Below are 25,570 nucleotides of genomic sequence, written 5' to 3'. Positions count from 1 at the left end.
CTCTGAACTTTCTTTGCTCTTTAACAGTTGCTATCGTTAGGGTTTTTACCTCTTTAGCGTCTACCTCAGGTCTATCTGAAATCTCTTCACCTATGAATGGTGCAGGCTTTATATGAGAGCAATGAATCCATGAGTCTTTTTCACCAATTTTAATGGCGGTAGGAGTTGTCAATAATACCTGAAAAGGTCCTTCCCAGGCAGGTTGAGTTCCACTGGTTCTCTGAAAATTCTTTACATATATTTTATCTCCTGGGTTGAAGTTATGCAATGAAAAGTCTAATGGTCCTGCCTGGACCACAGCTCCTGCCTCATGGAGTTCACGTAGCCTGGTCTGTAATTCCTGTATATAGGAAGCAACAGAAGTATCACCTCCCACCAGTGATGTATAAACTGGGGAAAAAGTTTTAGCTTGGATAGGAGGGTGACCAAAAAGCATTTCATAAGGAGATATATGAAGTTCTCCTCTTGGTCTACTTCGTAGATAGAATAATGCCAATGGTAGAACATCAGGCCATTTCAAATGGGTTTCAGTACATAATTTGCCAATCATACTCTTAAGCTCTTTATTCATACGTTCGACTTGGCCTGAACTTTGTGGATGGTAGGGCGTGTGGAATTTTGGAGTCACTCCCAAGAAAGAGTAGATTTGGGATAAAATCGAATCAGTGAAATGTGTGCCTTTGTCAGAATCGATGCGGGCTGGTGGGCCAAAACGAGGTACTATCTCTTTAAGAAGAATTTTGGCAACAAAGGCAGCTGTGGCTCGGGGGCTGGGAAAGGCCTCCACCCACCGAGTGAGCTGATCAACTATAACAAGGCAAAATTTATAATGTCCTGCTTTTGGCATAGTAATATAATCAATTTGTAAGTGCTCAAAAGGTGTATATGCTAGAGGACGCCCTCCATAAGCTTTGACCTTAAAAGCATACTGATTATAAGACTGACATGTGGAGCAGCCCGAGCAGATTCGAGATGCTGTATTAGTCACACCTGGTGCTATCCAGGTTCTCTTAATAGAGTCTACAATGCCTTGTGTACCAAAATGGCCTTTTCTGTGAACAGAGAGGCATACCTGGTGGTAGAATTTCCGGGGAAGAAATGGCTTACCTTCCGGAGACACCCAGATGCCATTGATCTGTTTCGCCTTAAATTTCTTTTTCCACTTTTCTACTTCAGAATCGTCATAGGTTAGGTTGGAAGGAATATCCTCAGAAGGTGAAAGGTTAAATACATGTTCAGGAGCTTCTAATGCAGCAAGCTTGGCTGCAGAATCGGCTCGTGCATTTCCCTTTGAAACAGGATCACTATTCCCTGTGTGGGCAGGGCAATGTACAACGGCTAGGGAAGAAGGCAGTTTTAGGGCATCTAAGAGGTCCTTGATAAGGTCCCCATTGGCAATAGCCTTGCCCGAGGATGTTAGAAAGCCTCGTTGACGCCAAATCATACCAATAAAGTGGCATATGCCAAAGCCATATTTCGAGTCAGTAAAAATGGTGGCACTCTTATCTTTAGCTATATTACAGGCCTGTGTAAGAGCCACAAGTTCAGCAGCCTGTGCACTAAAATGGGAAGGCAGAGAAGCTGCCCAGAGGGTGTCATAATCAGAAACTACAGCAGCTCCAGTAAAACGGGTTCCCTCTCTCATAAATGAGGAACCATCTGTATAGAGGACAAGATCAGGATTTTCTAAAGGTGTATCAAAAAGATCATCACGGGGTTTTTCAGCCATATCAACTAAAGAAGCACAGTCATGCAACGGTTCCCCCGAGAATGGTAAGTTAGGGAGTAGTGTTGCTGGATTAAGAACTGTGCAGCGTTTTAAAGTGATATTCTCATTACCTAACAGGGTTATTTCATACTTAGCCAGCCTTTGATCTGAAAAGGCTTGTGTCCTGTGACGTAGTAAGAGAGCCTCCACTTCGTGAGGGCATTGCACAGTTAGAGGGTTACCTAGGACCAAATCAGAGGCTTTTTCTACCAAAAGCGCTGTGGCCGCCACTGCTCTAAGGCAAGGTGGCGCTCCAGCCGCTACAGGGTCCAGCTGAATTGAATAGTAGGCTATAGGACGTTGGTTAGGCCCCAGTGACTGAGTCAGGACTCCAGAAGCCACCCCCCTTTGTTCATGCACAAAGAGAGTGAAAGGCTTACTATAATCTGGCAGTCCTAGGGCAGGTGCTGATAACAAGGCCCGTTTTAATTCTTTTATGGCTGAGAGATGCTGGGGATCCAACTGTAAACTGTCTGGAACAGAACTTTTTGTAAGAGCTATGAGGGGTTTAGTAATTTCACCAAAAGAGGGTATCCATTGTCTACAGTACCCAGCTGCTCCCAGAATGGCTCTCAACTGCCTCTTAGTAGTGGGGGCAGAGAGTTGTTGAATGGCCTGGACTCTCTTAGAAGAGACAGAGCGAGTTCCAGCAGCCAAAATAAATCCTAAATATTCTACCTGGGGCAAACACCATTGTACCTTTGTCTTGGAAACCTTGTGTCCTCTCTTGTGCAGCTCCAGCAGTAAGTGACGGCTATCTTCCTGACAAATTTCAGCATTAGGAGAGGCCAAAAGTAAGTCATCTACATATTGTACTAGTGTGGAGCCCTTAAAGGTAATAGAGGCCAGATCCTGCTGTAAAATTTGGGAAAATAATGTGGGACTGTCTACAAATCCCTGTGGGAGTCTAGTCCAGGTCCACTGTCTATTTTTCCAGGTAAAAGCAAATAAATATTGGAAGTCCTCATGTACTGGTATGGAGAAAAAGGCAGAGCAAAGGTCTACCACTGTGAAACATGTAGATTCATAGGGAATTGAGGAAATTATCATAGCCGGATTTGCGACTATAGAATGTCTAGGAATAACATAATTATTAATCGCTCTAAGATCTTGCACAAAGCGATAAACAGGTTTACCATCTGGCCCAGGCTTGGGTTTTTTAACTGGCAAAATGGGAGTATTGCATGGAGAGTGATGACATGGAATAATAATACCCTGGCTTTTCAAAGCCTCAATTATAGGGGTGATCCCTTCTATTGCTTCCCTAGACAATGGATACTGTGGAATGGAGGGGGGTGGTCCCCCCTTAACTTTAAAGGTAACAGGCATGGCAGACTTAAGGAGCCCCACCTCATTAGGGGATGAGGCCCATAAAGACTCAGGAATGTCAGAGGGGATTTTGGATACCTCCCCTGCTGTTCCTTGAGCTTCTGTAAGTAAAATTGGTAATAAATGAACAGTATCCTCTGGCAATTGTAAGGAGACAGCCCCATCTGGAGCACAAGATATGGTTGCTCTAAGCTTGCAAAGGAGATCACGACCTAATAAATTTACAGGGGCATCAGGCATGAGTAAAAATGAATGTTCCACTGTTAAGGGCCCCATAGATACCATGCGAGGATTCAATTTTGCCACTCTCTGGCTCTTTCCTGAGACTCCCACTACATTCAAAAATCCTACAGGTCTACACCCAGCATCTGGTTTGCTTACTAATACTGATTTAGAGGCTCCTGTGTCTAGCAGACAATCATAATAAGTCTCCCCCACTTTTAAGGTGACATGTGGTTCATTACTCTGGGGAGGTGAATGGACTGGCACAAGTGCATTCAAAAAATCTGGATCTGGGAATATATGGCTTTCATTATCTATGTTCCATTCCTCCCCAAGACACCATCATTCCTGTGTCCTCTTCTGAGGGGGGTCTTGGTTACCATTATTCTGGTACTGCCTTTCTGTATTCCTCCAAAAAGATCTATTTCTATTTTGATTTCGCCTGTAATTAGAATTAGAATTTCTTCTCCAAGTCCTACATTCTCTCAATTCATGCCCCTCCTTACGACAGTAACAACACACCTTAGTGTCCTTGTTCCGGTGTCCACATGGCTGACTAGGAATCGCTGGTGCCAGAATGCTCTGTTTAGGGTGATCTGGATCTTCCTCACGTGAGTCAAAGACATAATTTGCAAGTTCCTTAATTCTATCTACTGAGAGATTTCTCCAGTCTGGACATTGTTTCAGAAAGTATCTGCGTATTTCTGGCAGTGAATTATAAACAAATGTGTTGAGAATGATACAGGAATCTCTTAAATCTACTGGATCCAATCTGGTGTACTGTCTAGCGGCCTCACAAAGTCTATCATAAAATCTGTTTGGTCTTTCATTAGCCTCCTGAGGTAGGCTTAAAAATTTCTGCCAGTTTTCCGGTTTTCTAGAGCAAGATTCCATTCCCTTCAGAAGTGTTTCTCTAGCATCTTTTAATCTTTGGAAATCCCTATCATCATTATAATTCCACTCTGGATCCTTTAGAGGCCATTCCACATCGGCCTTACCTTTCGCAACAAGGGCATTTCCTGCTGAGATAATATCTGTAATCTCAGTTGGGGACAGTAAAGTTTCCAAAAGGCAAGTAACATCAGCCCAACTGGGTTGATATGCATTAAATATAGTCCTTAACTGTGAAATTACAGTGTTTGGATTTTTCTCAAAACTAGGGATGATTGATTTCCATGCGCTCAAGTCACTTGGTCTAAAGGGGCTATATTTTCTGACTTGAATTGGCACTCCCTTCTTACTATGTTCTATAGCTTCCTGCAGAGGGAGTAGTTTCTGCTGATCTGATTCTGAACTTGGATCATCTCTAGTAGAAACAGCCATTTTGAGGTCTCTCTCCATATGTGAGAGTTTCCCCCACATCATAACAATGATAATAACAAAAACAATGATAATAACAAAAACAAAAAAAAAACAACAAAAAAAAATAAAATCCTTAGTCGTATGAACTATGGATGTGGTATTAAAAGGTATTTCAATTGCAGGCATAAAATTTCTACTTATATTAAACGTATTTTCCCAAAGATTCTCACGTATACTATTATACAAAAAACTTTTTGCTGCCTGAATGAGGAAAAAACCAATAATGTTATGAAGGACCATTGAATAAACTATTCCTCTAAGTCGGGATGTTATGCTGTCCCAATACATTCCGATGAGAAAAATCAAAGGGATGGTAGAATATTCGAGCATCTTGCCCTTTAAACTGGGCTGGCTTTTCTGTTTAAAGCAAGACTTTTAGAGGCTTAAAGTCTTTAAGGGAGATTAGACAAAGGGAAAGTCCGCGGGGGGGGGGGGGGGGTATTTGGAAAATCCACCGAATTAGCCGGCTTATGGCCAAACTAGGGAGGGTGGGAGGGTCCTTAAGGTCCCTTCGGGGTCGCCAAACTGTGAGATTTAAAATTGGATATTAGATCATAAATCTCCCCTACTTAACCCTTCCCTTAATTCATCTCCCAGACTAGTAAATGGAAGAAGCTTCTGGTTTTCTAGATAGAGCCTTTATTGTATATAAGGTGTTGTTGATTAGAAGGATAGGAAAACAGAAATACAGTACAAATCGTCTTAAATCTAGGCTGTCTATATTCCTTATAAAAACTCACCAAACCGATTTAGGCCACCTTTGGAGTGAGTCAGACCGTCTGTGCCGCGCCGCCCGGAGTCCCGCCAAGCCGGCAAAAAAGGCTACTCCCGTTCTCTCCACCCCGGAAGTCAAAAAAACCCGGCAGGCAGTCTGACATGCGCAGCAGGCGCACTGTACCTGGCAGGCAGTCTGACATGCGCAGCAGGCGGACTGTTCATCTCCTCCCCAAAAGGGTGGTCCTTGAAAAACTGGCGTCTTTCACTTATCCTAACCGACTGTTAAAAACTTTCATATTTTACCACAGAATGCTGTGAAATTTATTGTTAAAATTTATGAAAATGTTGGTTTCCTTGCAACTTGCTCTTTCTAAGATTAGTCTAACTTTTTAATTTTAATTTTTTAATACCCTAGGCTTTTATACTTAGTGATTAGCATGACTGCTTACTAATTTTGAGATCCAGGTGATCTTTTCTCAGCATTTTTTGTGTAAGCTTGGGAAGCATAAATGGAATTTCAGTTTAATGTCCTACAAATCTGAAAAAATCACAGTTGCTCTTCATAGGTGACCAGTTTTTTTTTTTCCAGATATTTCATGTTTTAAAGCAATGATCCATCAAGGGAGATTTTTCTCTATTCTCTTAACCTGATTTCCTTCCCATACTTTTAGATTATAAATTGTTTTAAAATAGTTTTTAAAAGCATGCCTAATTTCAATCTAGTGATCCTGTTATAATTATATAGACGTGTCTTTTAGACTGTATGAACTACTTCTATTGTTGTAGATAATACTTGATAATAGATCTACATAATCTGTATCTGTTTATACTATGTATATGTGTCTTTGTCAATATTCAGTTCAGTTTAACAAATATTTATTAGGTATCTGTGATGTATTAAATACTCTGCTGGGTGCTGGGGATAGAGGGAGAAAAGTGACAGCTGTCTCTGCCCTCAAGGATCTCTGCATTCTGTTGGTGGATGCAATCTATACACAGATACATAAATATATAGTAGTTTGAGGTAGGAGAAGGTAATCACAACTGAGGCACAGGAGTTAGGGAAGACTTTGTCTAGGAGGTGGCACCCTAGGTTGAAGGAAGGTAAAGATTCTAAGAGGTGGAGATAGGGAGAGAATGCATTCCAGGGATGAGAAGACAGCCTATGGGAAGTCATGTAGAGGGAGATGGAATGATAAGTTTAGAGAATTTCACTTTGGTGATAATAATTCATACAAGAGTTTATATAAAATGAAAAGCTTCGGGGGCATCGAGAATAGTCAAAAAAGACTTCATGGGGACTTTGGTTTGACTCATGTGGAAGGGAGTAATCTATAGGGTCAAGGTGGGAGAGCCAGGATATTGTGGGTTAAGAAGGCAGTGGTGACTTCAAAACACTGAACAATTTAGTGGATTTTCTATTCTTATTTATTATATTACTAGTAACATTAAAAGGGGGACTAATTTTGAACAAGAATAGAAGCTGTCATTGGGTTGAGCTCTACCACAGATACTTATGGTTACTCATGGAAGGTCTCCTAGACTAAAGTCTAGAAATGTACTCTGCTCTGTTCTATTCTTTGAGAAAAAATAAAAGTGCTCATATTGTTCCCCTCCCATATTCAATAGATTCATTTTTGCTCTTAAAAATAAGTATTTTTAATTGCTTGGTATATCCCAGGCATTGTGCTAAACACGGGAGAAACAAATACAAAAATATAGACAGTCCTTACTCTCAATGAGGTTATATTCTTATAGGGCAAGATGATACATATAGGAGATTGGTGGCCACAGAAGTGATTTGGGGGCTGGGAAGTCATGGAGGCGTGAATATATTTGGTGAGTGAATTGCCACATTCTTTCTAGAAGCAGTGTTACTAATTGATTTGATTCCTGTGACCTGAGCAGGAGGTGGAAAGAGAGAGCTCAGAAGGAGCAGATGGCAAAATAGTCTGGATGGAGTGTGAGGCTGAAGCATGGTCTGGAGTTTGGCTCCAGCTGGTAGATATAGTAGACTAATTCGTACTCAGTCACTGATCAAGAGAGCTGGCTCCCAGAGGGATTTAGAGGCTGCATAAATTTACACAAAAGTCTAATTCATGGCTCCTGCTTTCTCTTAAAAAAAATGAATGTTTATTTTAATTACTAAGGCTAAATAGATAATACATCATTTAGAACAAGATTTTCAAAAAATATTTTAAAAGTACATAGGGTTAGGAACCATTCTCTCTTATCTTTAGTGATTTCCTGATTTGTCTACTCTAGATTTCTCTTTTCTTTTCAAATTTAGTTTAATTTTATTTTCAGTTCTGTTTTCTTTCTCTTCTCTCTTCTTCTCTTGGAACCATTGAAAAGAAAAGCAAAACACAACTCATTACAAATAGATACATAGACATGCAAAACAATTCTTGTTTAGCCATGTCCAAAAAAGAAAGAAAGAAAGACAAAGAAAGAAGAGAAAAAGAAAAGAAAATATGCTTCATTTGTATTCTGAGTCCTTCAGTTCTCCATCTGGAGGTGGGTAGCCTGTTTTATTATGAATTCTTTGGCATTGCAAATGATCATTGTGTTGATCAGACTTCCTAAGTCTTTTAGAGTTGATTTTCTTTACAATATTTTGTATGAATTGTTCTGGTTCTGCTCAGTTCACTTTGCATCAGTTCATATAAGTCTTTCCAGGCATTGCTGAAATGGTTCTTGCTCTCAAGGAGTTTATAATCTATTTGATAGAGAAGGTTAAAGAATTATATAATACCACTTGCTTAATGAATGGATGAAAAAAGTGTGTATAAAGCCTTTAATATGAGCAATTTACTGCAGTAAGCACAGGGGATATATGTAGAAAAGAGATATGGTCCCTGTTTCTTAAGAAGCTCACATTTTAATGGTAAAGACAACATATATGAGGTGGTTTCAGCTCAAAGTCATATGGAAAGGCCCTGTGGTGTGCTTAGGATTCAGAGGGTAATGAATCTTTTTTAGTGTCATTTCCATTAATAGGACCACATCCATTTCCAATATTGAATCATTTGACAGTGCCAAAGACTTTGGTGACAAGAACTTTCTTTTCTGGGTCTTCAGAGTAGTACAAATAAAAAATGCTACTGAGTTCAGATAAGAAAAGAAGTCTCCTAGCTTTCAGGAAAAGGCTTCATGGAGGAGCCTTGAGCTGGTCCTGGAAGGATGGGTAGGAGTCAGATAAGGAGAGAGCTGAAGGATATAGAAGTTGAAATGCACATGGCATATTTATCAGTGAATGAAAAGACTGGCAGGACTTAAGTGTTTATGAAGGAAGGAATATTAGATAATGCCAGAAAGTTAGTTAATGCCAGACTGCAGAAGGCTTTGACCAAGTGAGTTTATATTTCCAAAGTGCTCAGCACAGTGCTTGGTACATAGTAGGTGCTTGATAAATGCTAATTTCCTTCTTTTGAGTGACAAGTTATGAGGTTTAGCCCTTATGATGTAGATAATGGGGAGGCATTGACAATTTTTGAATGATGGAGCATATAGATGAAAATAGTGGAGGTCAGATACAGTAGATTATTGCAGTACAAAAATCAATGTTAAAATTAGGGATTGTTAAAAAACACATAACTATGAAAGAAGATAGAGGAAAACATTCTTGAATTATATTTTATTGCTTCCCATATAATTTTCTATAGAATGTTTTGAATCAACTATAATATAAATTTTTCTAATCTCAGATAGATCTATAACTTAGTTTTTCATATGATTATCCATTCTTATTTTTCTTAGTCTCCAAATCTTTGCCCCAGATTGATGGCTTAACTTGAACATTCATTTTTGTACTTGTAATTTTAGGTAAAAGATCTTAAGCTTTAGTGTGTTAGCATAAAAAAGTAATTTCATCTTAGGCTATATTAATAGAAGCTTAGTAGTCAGATGCCATCCAGAGAATTGTTTTCAGTTTTGGGCACCAAATTTTAGGAAGGACATTGAAAAGTTGTAAATCATCCAGTATGGTCAAGTGTTTTAAGTCTTTGTCATATGAGGGGATCAATCAAAGGAGCTAAAGATATTTAATCTGAAGAAAAGAAGTTTGAAGTGGGACAGGATAACTACATACAAGTGTTTGAAAGTTAAGTGAAGGTTGTTTGAAGGAAGAATGATTTGACTTGTTCTTTTTGGCTCCAGAGGGCCAAAATAATATATGATGATATATAATATATATTATATATGAAGTAATATATAGAATCTTACAGAGGCAAATTTAGGTTAAATGGGAGGAAAAAAGATCTCATCAATGAGAACTATCTAAAAGTGAAATGAATTACTCTGGGAGGTTGTCAGTTCCATTTCACTAGAGGTCTTCCATCAAAGGCTGGACAATCACTTGTAGAGGGAGTTCTTGCTCATTTATATGGCTTCTGAGGTCCTTTCCATCTCTTAGATTCTGTGAGATCCCAGTTGGTAGGGATAATATAGCCATATATTTAATTTGAGTTTCAACTCTTTTTTTGGAAATGCGATTCAAATGCCTAGTACAGGTGACCTTCCAATTTCTGCTCACAGTTACCTTGTGTTAGATTCTTTTTTTTCCTGATAAACATATTTTATTTTTTTCTAGTTACATGTAAAAATAGTTCTCAATATTTTTTTATACAAGCTTTCCAATTTCAGATTTTTCTCCCTCCCTCCCTTCCCTCCCCCCTCCCCTAGACAGCAGGTAATCTGATATAGGTTATATATATATGTATATATATATATATACACACACACACACAAATAATAACATTAAACATATTTCTGCATTAGTCATGTTATAAGAGAAGAATCAGAGCAATGAGGAAAAACCTCAAAACAGAAAAACAACAGCACCAAAAGCAAAAGAAATAGTATGGTTCAATCAGCATCTCTACTACACAGTTCTTTTTTTTTCTGGATTTGGAGATTCCCTTCCATCAGGGGTTCCCTGAAGCTCTTCTGTACCATTGCATTGTTGAGAAGAATCTAGTCCATCACAGTAGATCAACACACAATGTTGATGATACTGTGTACAATGTGCTTCTGGTTCTGCTCATCTCACTCATCATCAGTTCATGCAAGTCCTTCCAGGTTTCTCTGAACTCCTCCTGCTCATTGTTTCTTACAGTACAATAGAATTCTATTACATTCATATACCACAACTCGTTCAGCCATTCCCCAATTGATGGGCAACCCCTCAATTTCCAATTCTTTGCCACCACAAAAAGAGTAGTTAAAAATATTTTTGTACATGTGGGTCCTTTTCCCTTTTTAATGATCTCTTTGGGGAAAAGACCCAAAAGTGCTATTTCTGGGTCAAAGGGTATGCACAGCTTTATAGCTCTTTGGGCATAATTCTAGATTGCTCTCCAGAATGGCTGGATCAGTTCACAGCTCCACCGACAATGCATTAGTGTTCCAATTTTCCCACAGCTTCTCCAACATTCATTATTTTCCTTTTTTGTCATATTAACCAATCTGATAGGTGTCAGGTGGTATCTCAGAGTTGTTTTAATTTGCATCTCTCTAACCAATAGTGATTTAGAGCATTTTTTCATATGGGAATAGATAGCTTTTATTTCTTCATCAGAAAACTGCCTGTTCATATCCTTTGACCATTTCTCAATTGGGGAATGACTTGGATTCATATAAATTTGATTTAGTTCCCTATATATTTTAGAAATGAGGCCTTTATCAGAAGTACTGGCCATAAAAATTGTTTCCCAGCTTTCTGCATCCCTTCTAATTTTGGATGCATTACTTCTGTTTGTACAACCCCTTTTTAATTTAATGTAATCAAAATCATCCATTTTGCTTTTCATAATATTCTCTATCTCTTGTTTGGTCATAAACTGTTCTTCTTTCCAAAGATCTGAATGGTAGACTATTCCTTCCTCTCCTAATTTACCTACGGTATTACCTCTTATGTCTAAATCATGTATCCATTTTGACCTTATTTTAGTATAAGGTGTAAGATGTTGGTCTATGCCTAATTTCTGCCATACTATCTTCCAGTTTTCCCAGCAGTTTTTGTCAAATACTGGATTCCTATCCTAGAAGCTGGAGTCTCTGGGTTTATCAAACACTGCATTACTAATGTCATTTGCTACTGTGTCTCCTGTGCCTAGCCTATTCCACTGATCCACCACTCTATTTCTTAGCCATTACCAAATAGTTGTGATGACTGCCACTTTATAGTAAAGCTGCAGATTTGGTAAGGCTAGCCCACTCTCCTGTGCATTTTTAAATTAGTTTCCTTTATATTCTTGAGCTTTTGTTCTTCCAGATGAACTTTGTTATTATTTTTTCTAGCTCTATAAAATAATTTTTAGGTAGTCTGATTGGTATGGCACTGAATAAGTAAACTAATTTAGGTAGAATTGTAATTTTTATTATGTTAGCTTGGCCTATCCATGAGTAATTGATATTTTTCCAGTTACTTAGATCTGATTTGATTTGTGTGAAAAGTGTTTTGTAATTGTGTTCATAGAGTTCCTGGGTTTGTCTTGGCAAGTAGACTCCTAAGTATTTTATATTATCTACTGTTACTTTAAATGGAATTTCTCTTTCTATCTCTTGCTGCTGGACTTTGTTGGTCATGTATAGAAATACTGATGATTTATGTGGATTTATTTTATATCCTGCTACTTTGCTAAAGTTCTTAATTGTTTCAAGTAATTTTTGAGTTGATTCTCTAGGATTCTCTAAGTATACCATCATATCATCTGCAAAGAATGATAGTTTTGTTTCCTCCTTGCCTATTCTGATTCCTTTAATTCCCTTTTCTTCTCTGATAGCTAATGCTAACATTTCTAGTACAATATTGAATAATAGAGGTGATAATGGACATCCCTGTTTCACCGCTGATCTTATTGGGAAGGCCTCTAATTTATCTCCATTACATATAATGCTTGTGGATGGTTTTAGGTAGATACTGTTTACCATTTTAAGGAAAGCTCCACCTATTCCTAAGTTCTCTAGTGTTTTTATTAGGAATAGGTGCTGTAGTGTTAGATTCTTAAAAGGTGATATGTAATGTCTGGGTTGAGAAGTCTGGGCTAAAAATTCAGGAGGTATTTCATGTTAGTAGATATTCATTATAACCTGGTTGATTAGGATTTGTACATATGAAAAGTTAAATCACACCCACTTAAGCTTTAAAAACTATCTACAATAAAACTGCTATAGGACTAAAAAGGGGAATATTCATCCTGACCTCCAAAACAAACTTTATACAAGGCTTCCCATTGAATTTTTATGTTCCTGTTATCCAATCAATCATTAGTTGGATAAACTCTGATTGGGAACTGCAGAAATATTTGATTTGTTTTTGAGCTTGGAGTATAACCCTGTATAATGCTGAAAAACTTCCAGGTGTACTCCCAGAATCCTTTCCAATCCTTCAAAGACTATGGAAAATGAACAGGTAGTACTTAATGCCATTTTGGTTTTATTCTTAGGTCCTATTTCCAAACTTTATGGCTTTTTACTTTTAATACTCTATTCCAACCTTTTATTTCCCTTCATATCAAGGACTATTTCACAGGTGTGTTTGTTTTTTGTATTATTTTTAATTTTTAAAATTTTAAACTTAAACACTAAAAATGATAATTTCCATATATGCGGCTAAACAAGAAAAATGATTGTATCTGTAACCATGAATTTCCATTTCATACTGCATGCTTTAAAAAAAGTGAATAAAAAATCCTACACATTACTTTTTTTAAAAAATCAATAAAGTATTTTATTTTTTCCCATTACATGTATACACATTACTTTCAATACTATTCTGCTTACCTATGCTTTGTTCTGAACTTTCTTTTGTTCTCTTATTTTTTTTTTTTGCATTTTAAAATATATTACTATGGCTATCTCTCTTTTTTCATCACTAATGTTAACTCTTCATTCCTCATCATACCACTCCTCCCAATTTAAAACAGAGAAAAGGAAGGGAAAAACACCTTTTAGCAAATAAGCATGGTAAACCAAGATGAATCTACATAGTGACATATCCAAAGATACATGTCTCTTTTGGCACCTTGACATCATCACCTCTCTGTCAAGGAGGTGGATAATGTGTTTCTTCATATGTTCTCTGAAGACATGATTGGTCATTGCATTATTGACCAGAGCTTTTAAGTCTTTCAAAGTTTTTTTTCTTTATAGTATTCTCCATGTATAAATTGTTCTCCTGATTCTGGTCATTTTACACTGCATCAGTTCATGCTATCCAAGCTTCTCTGAAATCATCTGGTTTTCTTATGGTACAATAATATTTCACATATTCATATATCACAATTTATTTAGCCAGTATCCAGCTGAAGGATATGACTCCTCTTTTTCCCTTAATGCTGCTCCCCCTCCCCATCTTCCCTGCCAGTTCTTTTTCTTTGGCTCATAATGCCCATCATCGTCAAGGGCTGAGCAAACTGAGGAAGTAAAATGACTAAGTTTTTGGTCAGGTCTAGCTTGGGTTAAGGGCAGCTAAGTGGTATAGTGGATAGAATGCTGTGCCTGGAGTCAGGAAGACTCATCTTCCCGAGTTCAGATCTGGCCTCAGCTAGTCCCTGGGCAAGTCACTCATTCCTTAATCTTGCCTCAGTTTCCTCATCTATAAAATGAGCTAGAGAAGGAAATGGCAAATCACTCGTCTCTTTGCCAAAAAAACCCCAAATGGGGTTATGAAAAGCTAGACACAAATGAAAAATGACTGAACAACAGCAAAAAGTTTGGGTTATTAAATACTGCTCCAGATCATGTTCTTGTTTAGTCATGTCTGACTCTTTGTGACCTTATTTGAGGCAAGCAGGATTAAGTGATTTGTCCAGGGTCACACTGCTAGTAAGTGTCTGAGGCCAGATTTGAACTCAGGTCTTCCTGACTCCAGGCCAGGTGCTCTATCTACTGAATTACTAGCTGCCCATACTGCAGATCATACCATCTCCTTATTTTACATGTGTATAGTGCTTTTTGATGGACAATTCATGATAGTTCATGTACATAATCTGATTTCATCTTCAGAATAACCCTGGTAGGCAGACAGATTTGGGAGACTGAGAAACTGAGACTAACAGAGAAAAAGTGATTGTTCTAGGCTACACAGTAAAATAAAGAGCAGAGTCAGGATTCAAACCCATGACTTCTGATTTCTAGTACTGTACTTTTCCTATCACATTCCGCTCCCTTAACAGTACCCAAGTTCAAATTGTGGACCCTATTAAATGCCTGATTAAGGAGCGTAGACTTTATTGTATAGCCACTGGAGAAGCTGTGGAAGGACTTTGAACACTGGAAGGACTTGCATTTAGTTTACTAAGTTACTGCTCTAATGTATTAAGTGTTTTTTAGGGTATTGAATGAGATCAGGGGACTAGTGATTTTCTATTTTTTTTTTGTTGTTTTTTGGGGTTTTTTTTTTTGGGGGGGGAGGCAATTGAGGTTAAGTGACTTGCCCAGGGTCACACAGCTAGTAAGTGTTAAGTCTGAGGCCGGATTTGAACTCAGGTACTCCTGACTCCAGGGCCGGTGTTCTATCCACTGCACCATCTAGCTGCCCCGACTAGTGATTTTCTAAATGCTAACCAAATGGGTTGGAAGACAACTTGGTTCCTTCCTTCCTGTTTAAGTTTAAAATTCTTTCCTTCCTTCCTTCCTTCCTTCCTTCCTTCCTTCCTTCCTTCCTTCCTTCCTTCCTTCCTTCCTTCCTTCCTTCCTTCCTTCCTTCCTTCCATCCATCCATCCATCCATCCATCCATAGTTGATAGAGTGCCAGTCTTGGAGCTAGAAAGACCTAGATTCAAGTCTTTCTTCTGATACTTACTGTCCATGGGACCCCAGGGCAAGTCATTTAATCTCAAGTGCTCCATACCACTAAGATTGTAAATTGCAGGGAATGTGGTGGCCTGAATTATTTGAGGGACTTTCATATATGGGTGAAGTAGCATATTCAGTCCCCTATCCCTTGTACGTAAGAATTTCTGTAATTAAAAACAAACAAACCTTCTATTCTTGATTTGTAACAGGTAATAAAAAAGGTAGAAGAATTTATTTAACTCATACATTTATTATTCATTCATTTTCCTATTTATCCATTCATTCATTTATTTATTTTTACAAAAAATGCCTACAATTACTATCAAATACTTGCTGCTTTGCTTCTACAGTCACATATGCATCTGTTTAAAAATGGCAAGTGTCTTAACAGCTCAGTCATGGTTGGTGCAATCGGATGTTACTTTAAGGTTCTCTTTTGAAATAGTGCAAGGAGTGAGAACAGGTGTTGTGGAATTGCCTTGCCAACGGTAGGCATGTGTAACTGGAGATAAAAGATTAGTCAACATTTATTTAGAAGCAGATGTTTAAGAAAATGCACAGTCATTCTGCTCATTTTCATTTGCCTTACTGTAAGAATGGCATTATTTACAGGAAAGAGAAAAAAGTAACTTGTTTATTCAGGGACTTAAAGGCATCCGTGGTCTAGCTTGTTAGCTTTTTACATCTTTTTTTGGTTATCTTTGTATCTCCCTTAGTATTTAGCAAAATGCTTTGCACCCAATAGATGCTTTAAAATGTTTATGAATGAATGAGTTCCTTATTAAGCACACAATTCTGATCAGCATCCAGGCAGTATTCTAAGTTATGAATGTTCCTAAAATGTAAAGGAGTTTTAAGAGAGGGAAAAAAAGCCATGGAAATAGAATGGGCTATCTAGGTTTCTTTGTGATCATCAAAGAATTTAGGGGCGGCTACGTGGCGCAGTGGATAAAGCACCGGCCCAGGATTCAGGAGTTCCTGAGTTCAAATTCGGCCTCAGACACTTGACACTTACTAGCTGTGTGACCTTGGGCAAGTCACTTAACCCCCACTGCCCCGCAAAAAAAAAAAAAAAGAATTTAATATTTAAAATCCACAAGTGAGAAAAAGATCAAACCTGATTATATCATTTGAAAAGCATGCTAATCAATCTTTTAGAAAAACCTTTTTGATATAAAACCTCTTCAATCTAAATGATGATTAAAAAATTCATTACTTTCTAAATAGAATATGGGATCTTCCCAGTTGTTTTCATGTTATGTTAATGCATTCACTTTGTTCCTTAGATGATTCTCTCACACAGTCCCTTTAGAGATGCCATTGCTTCTAAGCATAACTTGCTGGATAAACAATTAACCAAATATCTTATTGAGGGTTTTGTTGATTTTGAGGTGGCCTGTAGGGTACTAGGGGTTTTAAGACAGAGAGATTTTAGGCTCTCTGTCTTATTTTAGACTCTTTTCTATTCTTTCAACCTCTTTATGTTTTCCATTTGTATGGAAGGCTGTGATCAGAATGTATCCTTTCTTTGTGACTTATTTTTCCTCTTTTTTGTCTCAGAATCTGTTTCTCTTTCGTGATTTTTGTTGCTCTCTGAATCTGTGTCTGTCAGTGTTCTCCCTGAGCCCCCACTGCCCCCACTCACTGCCAGTGTCTGTCTTTCTTTTCTTCCTTTCCTTCCTCTCTCTCTCTGTCTTTCTCTCCTTCTCTGTCTCCCTTCTTCCTTACACTTTGTTTTTGTTTCCTATCTGTTCCTTTTGAATGCTTAGCTGTTACCAGATAATCTTGGAAGGTTTAAGAAAAAAGCCAGGCAACCAACTTACTCTGTGTTGTACCAGTGAATTTTGTACTAGTCATGTGCTCAGAATATGCTTACATATGTGTCATATGTGTCTAACTAATGCCCCATGAGTGATCAGTAAATTGTGCCTATGTTGGGACTTGGATCCTTAGCTGTATCCTCTGCTTATTAAACTATCTGGATAGTACTTTTAGAGATTATCAAAAGGATCCTTTTTTGGGTTTGGCCATATAGTCGATGTGAATTGTTGACTTTTTTTAGACTAATTGCTATATTGCTATCCCCCCTCCCCCCATCTTTGATATCTTAAGGATTTTTAAGAGGTCATCAGCCATTAGTTAGTTAAATAAATGGATAAGGCTTAGAACAGAAGTATTAACACCTGTCAAAGTCTTCCAGACTGCCAGTCATTGAAGGACCTTTGCTGGCTCATGGACTCTTATGGTGACATATGTCTGCTATAATTTTGGCTGACTTAGAGAAATAGCAAAACTTTCACAAAATAAATTGCTGTAGTTCATGATTTTCCCCTTCTATTTTCTCAGCCATCATGTATGTCATGGGAGCACTTGGTCCTGCAGCAGGATATTTATTAGGTGGAGTTCTTATTGGTTTTTATGTTGATCCCAGAATGCCCGTTCATCTTGACCAGAATGACCCTCGTTTCATTGGAAACTGGTAAGAAATAATTTTTTTCCCCCCACTTCACTGTTATGCTGATAGGAGGGATTGCATGTGCTCTTGCAGCACTGCTCAGGAAAACTCTCCAAATGGACAGATTGGTGATATCACCGACGATGTGATATCTCACAAGTGATCTGTAGCATTGGGGGCTTGTCCTTAAACAGCAGAGTGGTGTGGGCTCACTTGGCAGCATCTGCACCTGCATGGCTCTCTCCACTTGAGTTTCCCTCCTCCTTTTACTATCTTCCTGCTGTGTCTCTTTATACTACCTTCCTGTCCCACCTACCTTAAATGTCTTTTGATCTTCCTTTATGGTCTCTCCTGTGTTACTCTCTACCAAACCTTTCCATTACCCACTTCCTTGTGACTGCTTTTACCCAGTAACCTTTTGTTCCTTCCTCCATGCTAGAGGTTGGCAGCCTACAAGTAGATAGTTGCTGTGTTAGGAGCAGCACTTTGCCCAAGCCTTGTGGGACCTAAGCAAGTCTAACATTTAACACTCTGTCAAGTCTCTGGTGGAGATGGTAGCTTTGCAAGGGCCCTCCAGAGGCTTTTGAGACTTTAATAGCAAGCCTGGAGCTGAAACATGATGGTGGGTTTCATTGTGGTTTGTAACAAGTAGCATCAGAGGGTTATAACTTTAAACTCATTTCATAGAAGCCACTTGGATTTGGACCAGAGCTCTGATCCTGTCTCTCAGAGTCATTAAGTGTATATAATCACAGGCAAGTTACATAACTTCTCCACGGCTCAGTTTGCTCATCTGTAAAATGGGGACGATAATTTATGCAGTACTTAGGATTTTTGGGAGGCTCAAGTGAGATAGTGTAAAGGACTTTGGAAATGTTGAAAGTGTGATATGTGTCTATTATTAGGAGACATTAAACAGGCATCCATTAGTTAAAAATCATTTTATATTGGAAAGTAAGAACAAAATAGAAAAAGCTGTGATAAATACTATATTAGAAACTGTGTAAAGGACAAATGCTTATTTTGTGTGGAGTAATAACCTGAATATTAATCTGACACTTGTGAAGTTATTAGAATGGCAACACTTAACTTTCTATCTTCAAAGTACTTTGCAAATATGAATTAATTAATCTGCACAACACTTTTTATTTTTGCTCCTTTTGTAAGCCATCCACTTTGAAGATGAAAGAGCCTAGTAGTAAAAAGCCATGCTCACTATTAAAGTCCAAGAACTATTATCTCAGTGTTTACATATGGGGAAACTCTTAGAAGTCCAGCCGGTGAGTTAGCTTAAACAGGAAGTTAGAGTTAGTCAGGAGGTTAAGGCAGGAAGATGGTTTATCTTTTAACTCACAGTAAAACTTTTGATTTCATTCTTGGTCTCCCCCTCCCTTCTTACTACCCAATTAGATTATTGTGAGAATTGCATTGCTAAAGACATAATCAATAAATAGGCATTTATTAAACACCTCCCATGTGTCAGCATTGTGGCAGACACTAAGGACACAAATGTAGTGTGAACAGTTTTTTTTGGGGGGGGCGGGGCAGTGAGGGTTAAGTGACTTGCCCAGGGTCACACAGCTAATAAGTGTCACGTGTCTGATGCTGGATTTGAACTCAGGTCTTCCTAAATCCAGGGCTGATGCTTTAGCCACTGCACTACCTAGCTGCCCCAAGGACACAAATGTAATCAGTAAAATAATCTCTAGTCTCAAGGAGTTTAGACTCTTGGAGATTTTACTTTGAGGGAGGAGGGGAGTTACCTCAGACTTCCCCTGCAGCTAAGATTTAGTAGGAATGAGAATGGAATTTCATTGAGGACAGAGTAAGATGGAAAAAAAAAGGCTAAAACTGGAATTACTTAAGGATTGTGAGAAGGGAAGGCACTGCCTTCTCCAGACCCACCATTGCCAGTGTTTAAGAATAGGGTCTGTGAAGGCAGTGTGTGAATTTCCAAGCAGATTGATCAGGCTGGTGAGTCATTTGAGGGAGAGGCTCAGGTCTAAACAGAACCACCCTGTATAAGGCAGGAAAATGAGTGCTGAGATATTAAGATTAGGCTCAGCATTGGGAGGAAATATTTCATGATTTGCAGTGAATTGGATTTAAGTGAGGGAGGGCTGTGCAAAGTCACCAGTCTCACTCTCTTCTCCAGAGTCATCTGGGTCCAGTGGTAAGATATACATCAGGATGACTGGAGATGGCCCCAGATGTTTGAGGCAATCGGGGTTAAGTGACTGGTCCAGGGTCACACAGCTATTAAATATCATGTCTGAGGCTGTATTTGAATTTACATCCTCCTGACTTCAGGGTGGGTGCTTTATCCATTGCACCACCTAGCTTTCCCCACTTGCCTTGTAAACAAAGGTCATACATACATAAACACGTTGGCTAGGTGAACCTACCAGTATTTATCTCTCAGTCTGTCATGTGGTTTCTAGTCTTTGTACCACATTTATTGAATTCTATCTCTTTTTGTTGAGTCCTTGGTCCTCCTTTAGATTTTGGAATCTGAAGTTTGTTTTAATATTTTTATGTGGGATAATGACATTTATAGAGATCTTATACCTAAGTGTGGTGTTTTATAGATAACAGTGCTGGCATGGACAAGATGTTGATGGATCTGACAGTTTTCTCATAGAAGAATTTTTCAAAAGGAAATTTTAAGATTTTCTTTTCTTTTCTTTTTTTTTTAAGAAAAAGAGGAAAACAAAGGGGGGCAGTTGCAGGAGTGTTATGTTGCCCTATTTTTTGTTTTTGTTTTTGTTTTTTATAGGGCAATGAGGGTTAAATGACTTGCTCAGGGTCACACAGCTAGTAAATATCAAGTGCCTGGGGCTGGATTTGAACTCCGGTCCTTTTGAATCCAGGGCTGGTACCTTATTCACTATACCACCTAACTGCCCCCTGCCTTATTTGTTTTTTTTTCCTTCAGGGCAATGAGGGTTAAGTGACTTGCCCAGGGTCACACAGCTAGTAAGTGTTAAGTGTCTGAGGCCAGATTTGAACTCAGGTTCTTCTGAATCCAGGGCTGGTGCTCTATCCACTCTGCCACCTAGCTGCCCCCACTAAGTTCTTTTTAATATATGATTTCAGTGTATCAAATTTGCATTAAAGTTCAATTAAATGTTATTTAATTTTTCAATTAAATAACTAAAATAACATTTTGTTTGGTTCTTTGCATATGTTATAGTGAGAGAACTGACAGGTGAATGAGCAAAGAACTAGTGTCACATTAATGAAATAATGTTCTAATATGAAGGATAAAAAATATCAATTTCAAGTGACAATGCAAAAATAATGACTGAATTTTGTCTCAGAAAAGAAATGCAAGATGGTGAAATTCAGTATACTTTTGGAAATCCAATCATATTATCATTTACTGAAGGCATTTATGCTTCTAACAAAGCCAGAAGATTAGTTAGCAGAACCCCTTAGTAGAGTTAGTAGAACCCTTAATTCAATATATAAAAAAAGACAGTGTAGATTTCATCAGGTAACAGCATTTCCTGTGCTGATGTAGGCAGCAGTCCTTTTATGCCTCACTAGAGTGTGTTCATGAATTATTATGGCTAAAAAATTCATCAGCTGATGGCCACCCTTCTGGTGATAAGGTTGTCTGAATTGAGCATGGCTGCTAGTTAGGTAGCCGACACACATTCTGTACGTGAGTGGCAGTCACAGTCTTGCTTGGCTTGTTAGGATCTGTTAAGTTTGCATCACACAGCCATAACCTGAGAGAACTCAGAGTCATCTTGATTTCACAATTAAGCATTAGAGATGACTTTTAGTGAAGGAACTAGTAGCCTGATATATGAATTTGGTAATTGGCTAGCACCACTGGTAGTCTTCTGACTTTTTAAATTAAATTTAATTTTTTAGGACATAAGCAGGAAAAAGATTATTTACCCAATATTACCAGGGAATGAATTTTCCAGGTGGTTGGCACTGCTCCTGGTTTGTCTTCTTCCTGTCTGATCCCTCCCCAGTCTCCAGTGCTGTCTCATTTGCTATGTTATACTCTTTAACTATGGATGTTCTCCAAGATTCTGTCTTAGGTCCTCTTCTATCTTCTCCCTTTGCATTCTTTCTCTTGGTAACCTCATTGACTCTCATGGGTCTAATTATCATCTCTGTTTTACACCCCCCAACCCCTCCACACCTATATCCCCCCTAACCCCCCCCCCAAGAGTTCCAGGCTTTCCCTTGAGCTTTAGTCACTAGGATTTCCTATTGTAAGTAAATTTTACATTAGCAGATAATTTACTTATTTCTCAAAATTCCGTGCACAATATAGTTACTTGTAAGGTGGCTGCTGTGGAAAGAAAGATGGACTATGAGCCTGGGTTGTATTTCTGGCCTTACCATTTACTGTGACCTGGGTCAAGTTACTCATTATTCCTGAGTCTCAGTTTCCTCATATGTAAAATAGGAAGAAGAACCATTCCTTCCTTTTTTACCAGATAGTATTGTTATGAGAATCAAATGAATTAAATGAAAAAGTACTTAAAAATATAAAGAGCTATAAAATGTAACATTTTAAATCATCATCATCATCAATCCAGTGGAAACCTTTGGATAAAGGGGAGGACTAGGCATTTGTCCTATTGAAGTTTCAGGGTCAGAGCATAGAATTCAACATGGTGCTTGAGAGCCTGGAGGTATAAAGAGGAATAAGAGCTTATTATAAGATCTAACTTTAGTTTGCAAAGAGATTGTGCTTAAGAAATGAAAAGTATTAGTCATAGGAATGAGCCTCAGCAATTTAATTCCACCTTCTTCTGACCAGTAATATGCAAAGAGAACCATGCAGTTTGGCAGTTTACTCTTCCACGTACATCCCAGATCTCAGACTTCCTTCAAGGTTCATATCAAGACCGGTTCAAAGGCCAGGTCCCAAAAAGAGAAAATCCAAAATTTTTTTTGAAGTAATAGTTACGTCATTAGAATAAGTATATACTCTTCCAGAGTGACTAGTTTGAAGATGATAAAACTCTTGTGGATGCGTATAGATTCTTATATTTTAAAATCTGTTCCTTTACTGCGGATAATGTATACATTACGTGTACTGTTTGTTCCAAGGTTTGGGGCAGTTTTAAGTTACTACAGCTTAAAATTATACTACCTCTGTATTGCCCTGTAGTTGTTTTCTAGCAGTTTGATGTATTTATTCATTCTTTTTCCAGCTTGGAAAATGTACTTTTTTGGGTACTCTTTTTTTTGGGGGGGGTACTCTTTTTTTTTTTTTTTGGGTACTCTTCCTAGCATCTAGCAAAGGGATATAGACGTAGTAGTTGTTGTTCAGTTGTTTCAGTAACTTCAGTTGTGTCTGACTCTTTGTAACTCCATTTGGAGTTTTCTTGGCAAAGGTACTGGAGTGGTCTGCTCTTTCCTTCTCCAACTAATTTTTTGTTTTTGTTTTTGTTTTTGTGTTTTGTTTTTTTTTTTTGCAGGGCAATGAGGGTTAAGTGACTTGCCCAGGGTCACACAGCTAGTAAGTGTCAAGTGTCTGAGACTGGATTTGAACTCAGGTCCTCCTGAATCCAGGGCCGGTGCTTTACCACTGCGCTATCTAGCTGCCCCCTCCAACTAATTTTACAGATGAGGAAACTGAAGCATATAGGGTTAAGTGACTTGCCCAGGGTCACACAGCTTTTAAGTCTCTGAGACCAGATTTAAACTCTATCCATTTCACCACATAACTGCTCCGTAGACAAAGTTAGTGTTCTTTCTTTCTTTCTTTCTTTCTTTCTTTCTTTCTTTCTTTCTTTCTTTCTTTCTTTCTTTCTTTCTTTCTTTCTTTCTTTCTTTCTATCTATCTATCTATCTATCTATCTATCTATCTATCTATCTATCTATCTATCTATCTATCTATCCATCTAATCTATCTTTCTGCAGGGCAATGAGGATTAAGGGATTTGCCCAGGGTCACACAGCTAGTAAGTGTCAAGTATCTGAGGTTGGATTTGAACTCAGGTCCTCCTGAATCCAGGGCCAGTGCTTTATCTACTGTGCCACCCAGCTGTCCCCAGTGGTTACTTAATAAAATGTTCTTGAATGAGTGACTAAATGTGTATATATATTTTTCAGATGAATATAATTTTTTTTCTTTTTTGGGCATTAAATGTTGTAAAAAAGGAACAGTGGTGATGAAATTGAGGATGAGAGAGTAGAATAAGTATATTTGGGAGTGGTTCTGGAATATATTCTGAATAATTTGAGGTAGATTAGCCTTTTGTTTCTAAAATTAAAGATCAGCCAAGGACTGTGTATATCTCAGAATATTTTATGGAGGATTAGAAGCTTATGTGCTAGGATTTAATCATAATCAATAACATTGTTGTGCCCATCTTCACAAGGACCATCATGGGCACTTTTCAGAGAAATGAAAGACAGACCATGTCCCAAGGCGATGCCAATCTAAAATGGATAACACTGACCAGTCACCAACCAGAAAAGGATTTGAAGTATTTGGCAGGAACTAGATAGTGACATAATAGATTTTTAAAATAGAAAGTTAAATATTTTTGGTATTTAAGTGTCTCATTGGCATGCAATACGAGCTTGTGTTGGGAGGTGGGCAGGATGGATGTCCTCACATCAATTTAAGTGAGGCCCGGAAGAGGAATTAGGGTTTTGAGGTTATGTGGGAAGTATCATTGAATGAATCTTTCTGAGAAAAAAACACATGGACCACTCTTTGTTACAATGGCACCTGTATCTGCCAACCCTTTAAAGTAAATCTGTGGTTGAAAAGGGGGAAGGAAGCATAATTAGCTTCTGACTTGTTTTGTGAAAAGCTGAGACCAGATTTGGAATTCTAAAAGATTCTCTTTTTTGGGGATGGAGGTGGGGAAAAAAGGAAAAAAGAAAACTATGTATTAAAATTCTAAAGAAAATCTGCCCATTTAAAAATAGTAACCTTATCTCTTTTTCTTTTTTTTTTCTTCATCACCGCCCCCCTAGCTGAGAGGCAGCATTATACAGTGGGAGGAATCCTGGCTTTGTTTCTGGAGGCCCTAGTTTGAAATCCATTCTTTCATTTACTATCTGTGTGACCTCAAGCCAAGTCTCTTCACCATTCTAGGCTATAGTTTCCTTAACAATAAAATCAAGGGGTTGAAATTGATAACTTGCAAGATCCCTTCCATCTCTAAATCTATATGATTCTAGCTCCATAGTGCCATTGTTCTCTCCCTCCCTCCTCCCTTTCTCATGCCTTAGTTGTTCCATGTAGAATCCAGGACCAAATAAGCCAGTTGGAGGAAGACTCAACAAGCCTATTGGATTAGAGATGCTCCATTGATGGCACACTTTGACTTATGGCTAAGACACTGTTTTTGTTGCTATATGGGCCAAGTGATCTCAGTTCTAGACTTCCTTCACCAATCATTTACTATTTGAGATGAAAATACAATGAAGATATGGTTCTTGTCCTCATGGAACTGTGTATGGGAGAGAGAAATATGTAACGACTATAGAATATATGCATGCAATCACTACAACATGGTGCTTACTATACAGTTCATAAGTTCACTAGAAAGGTATAAAATGCTTTGCAACATCTAAGGAAAGAAAGGCTATTTATGAGTGTGAGGGGCTTCACTTCATGGAAGGTAGAACTTTTGAGCCTGACTTTGAAGAATGGGGCATATTTCTTTTTTTTTTTCCCCAGGGCAATAAGGGTTAAATGACTTGCTCAGGGTCTCACAGCTAGTAAGTGTCAGGTGTCTGAGGTCAGATTTGAACTCAGGTGCTCCTGAATCCAGGGCCAGTGCTTTATTCACTGTGCCACCTAGCTGCCCCAAATGGGACATATTTCAACAGTCACATTGGGGGATAGAGTATTCCAGGTATAAGGGACAGTATAAGCAAAGGTTTAAAGATAGGAAAATGAGGCAGCTAGGTGGCGCAGT

General features: G+C 38.3%; 1 protein-coding gene across 1 annotated transcript in view; it reads left to right on the top strand.

The window, feature by feature from the left end:
* Positions 1-25,570, top strand: part of SLCO5A1 (solute carrier organic anion transporter family member 5A1) — a 190,565-nt gene that overhangs the window by 57,939 nt on the left and 107,056 nt on the right. Inside the window, exon 3 of the mRNA XM_043991309.1 lies at positions 17,546-17,678. Within this exon, the coding sequence (XP_043847244.1) occupies positions 17,546-17,678 (133 nt within the window). The remainder of the gene's footprint in view (positions 1-17,545; positions 17,679-25,570) is intronic.

Source organism: Dromiciops gliroides, chromosome 1, assembly GCF_019393635.1.
Source record: "Dromiciops gliroides isolate mDroGli1 chromosome 1, mDroGli1.pri, whole genome shotgun sequence".
NCBI classification, from domain to species: domain Eukaryota; kingdom Metazoa; phylum Chordata; class Mammalia; order Microbiotheria; family Microbiotheriidae; genus Dromiciops; species Dromiciops gliroides.
The sequence above is the reverse complement of the archived record's forward strand: the minus strand, read 5'-3'. Positions and strand labels throughout refer to the sequence as shown.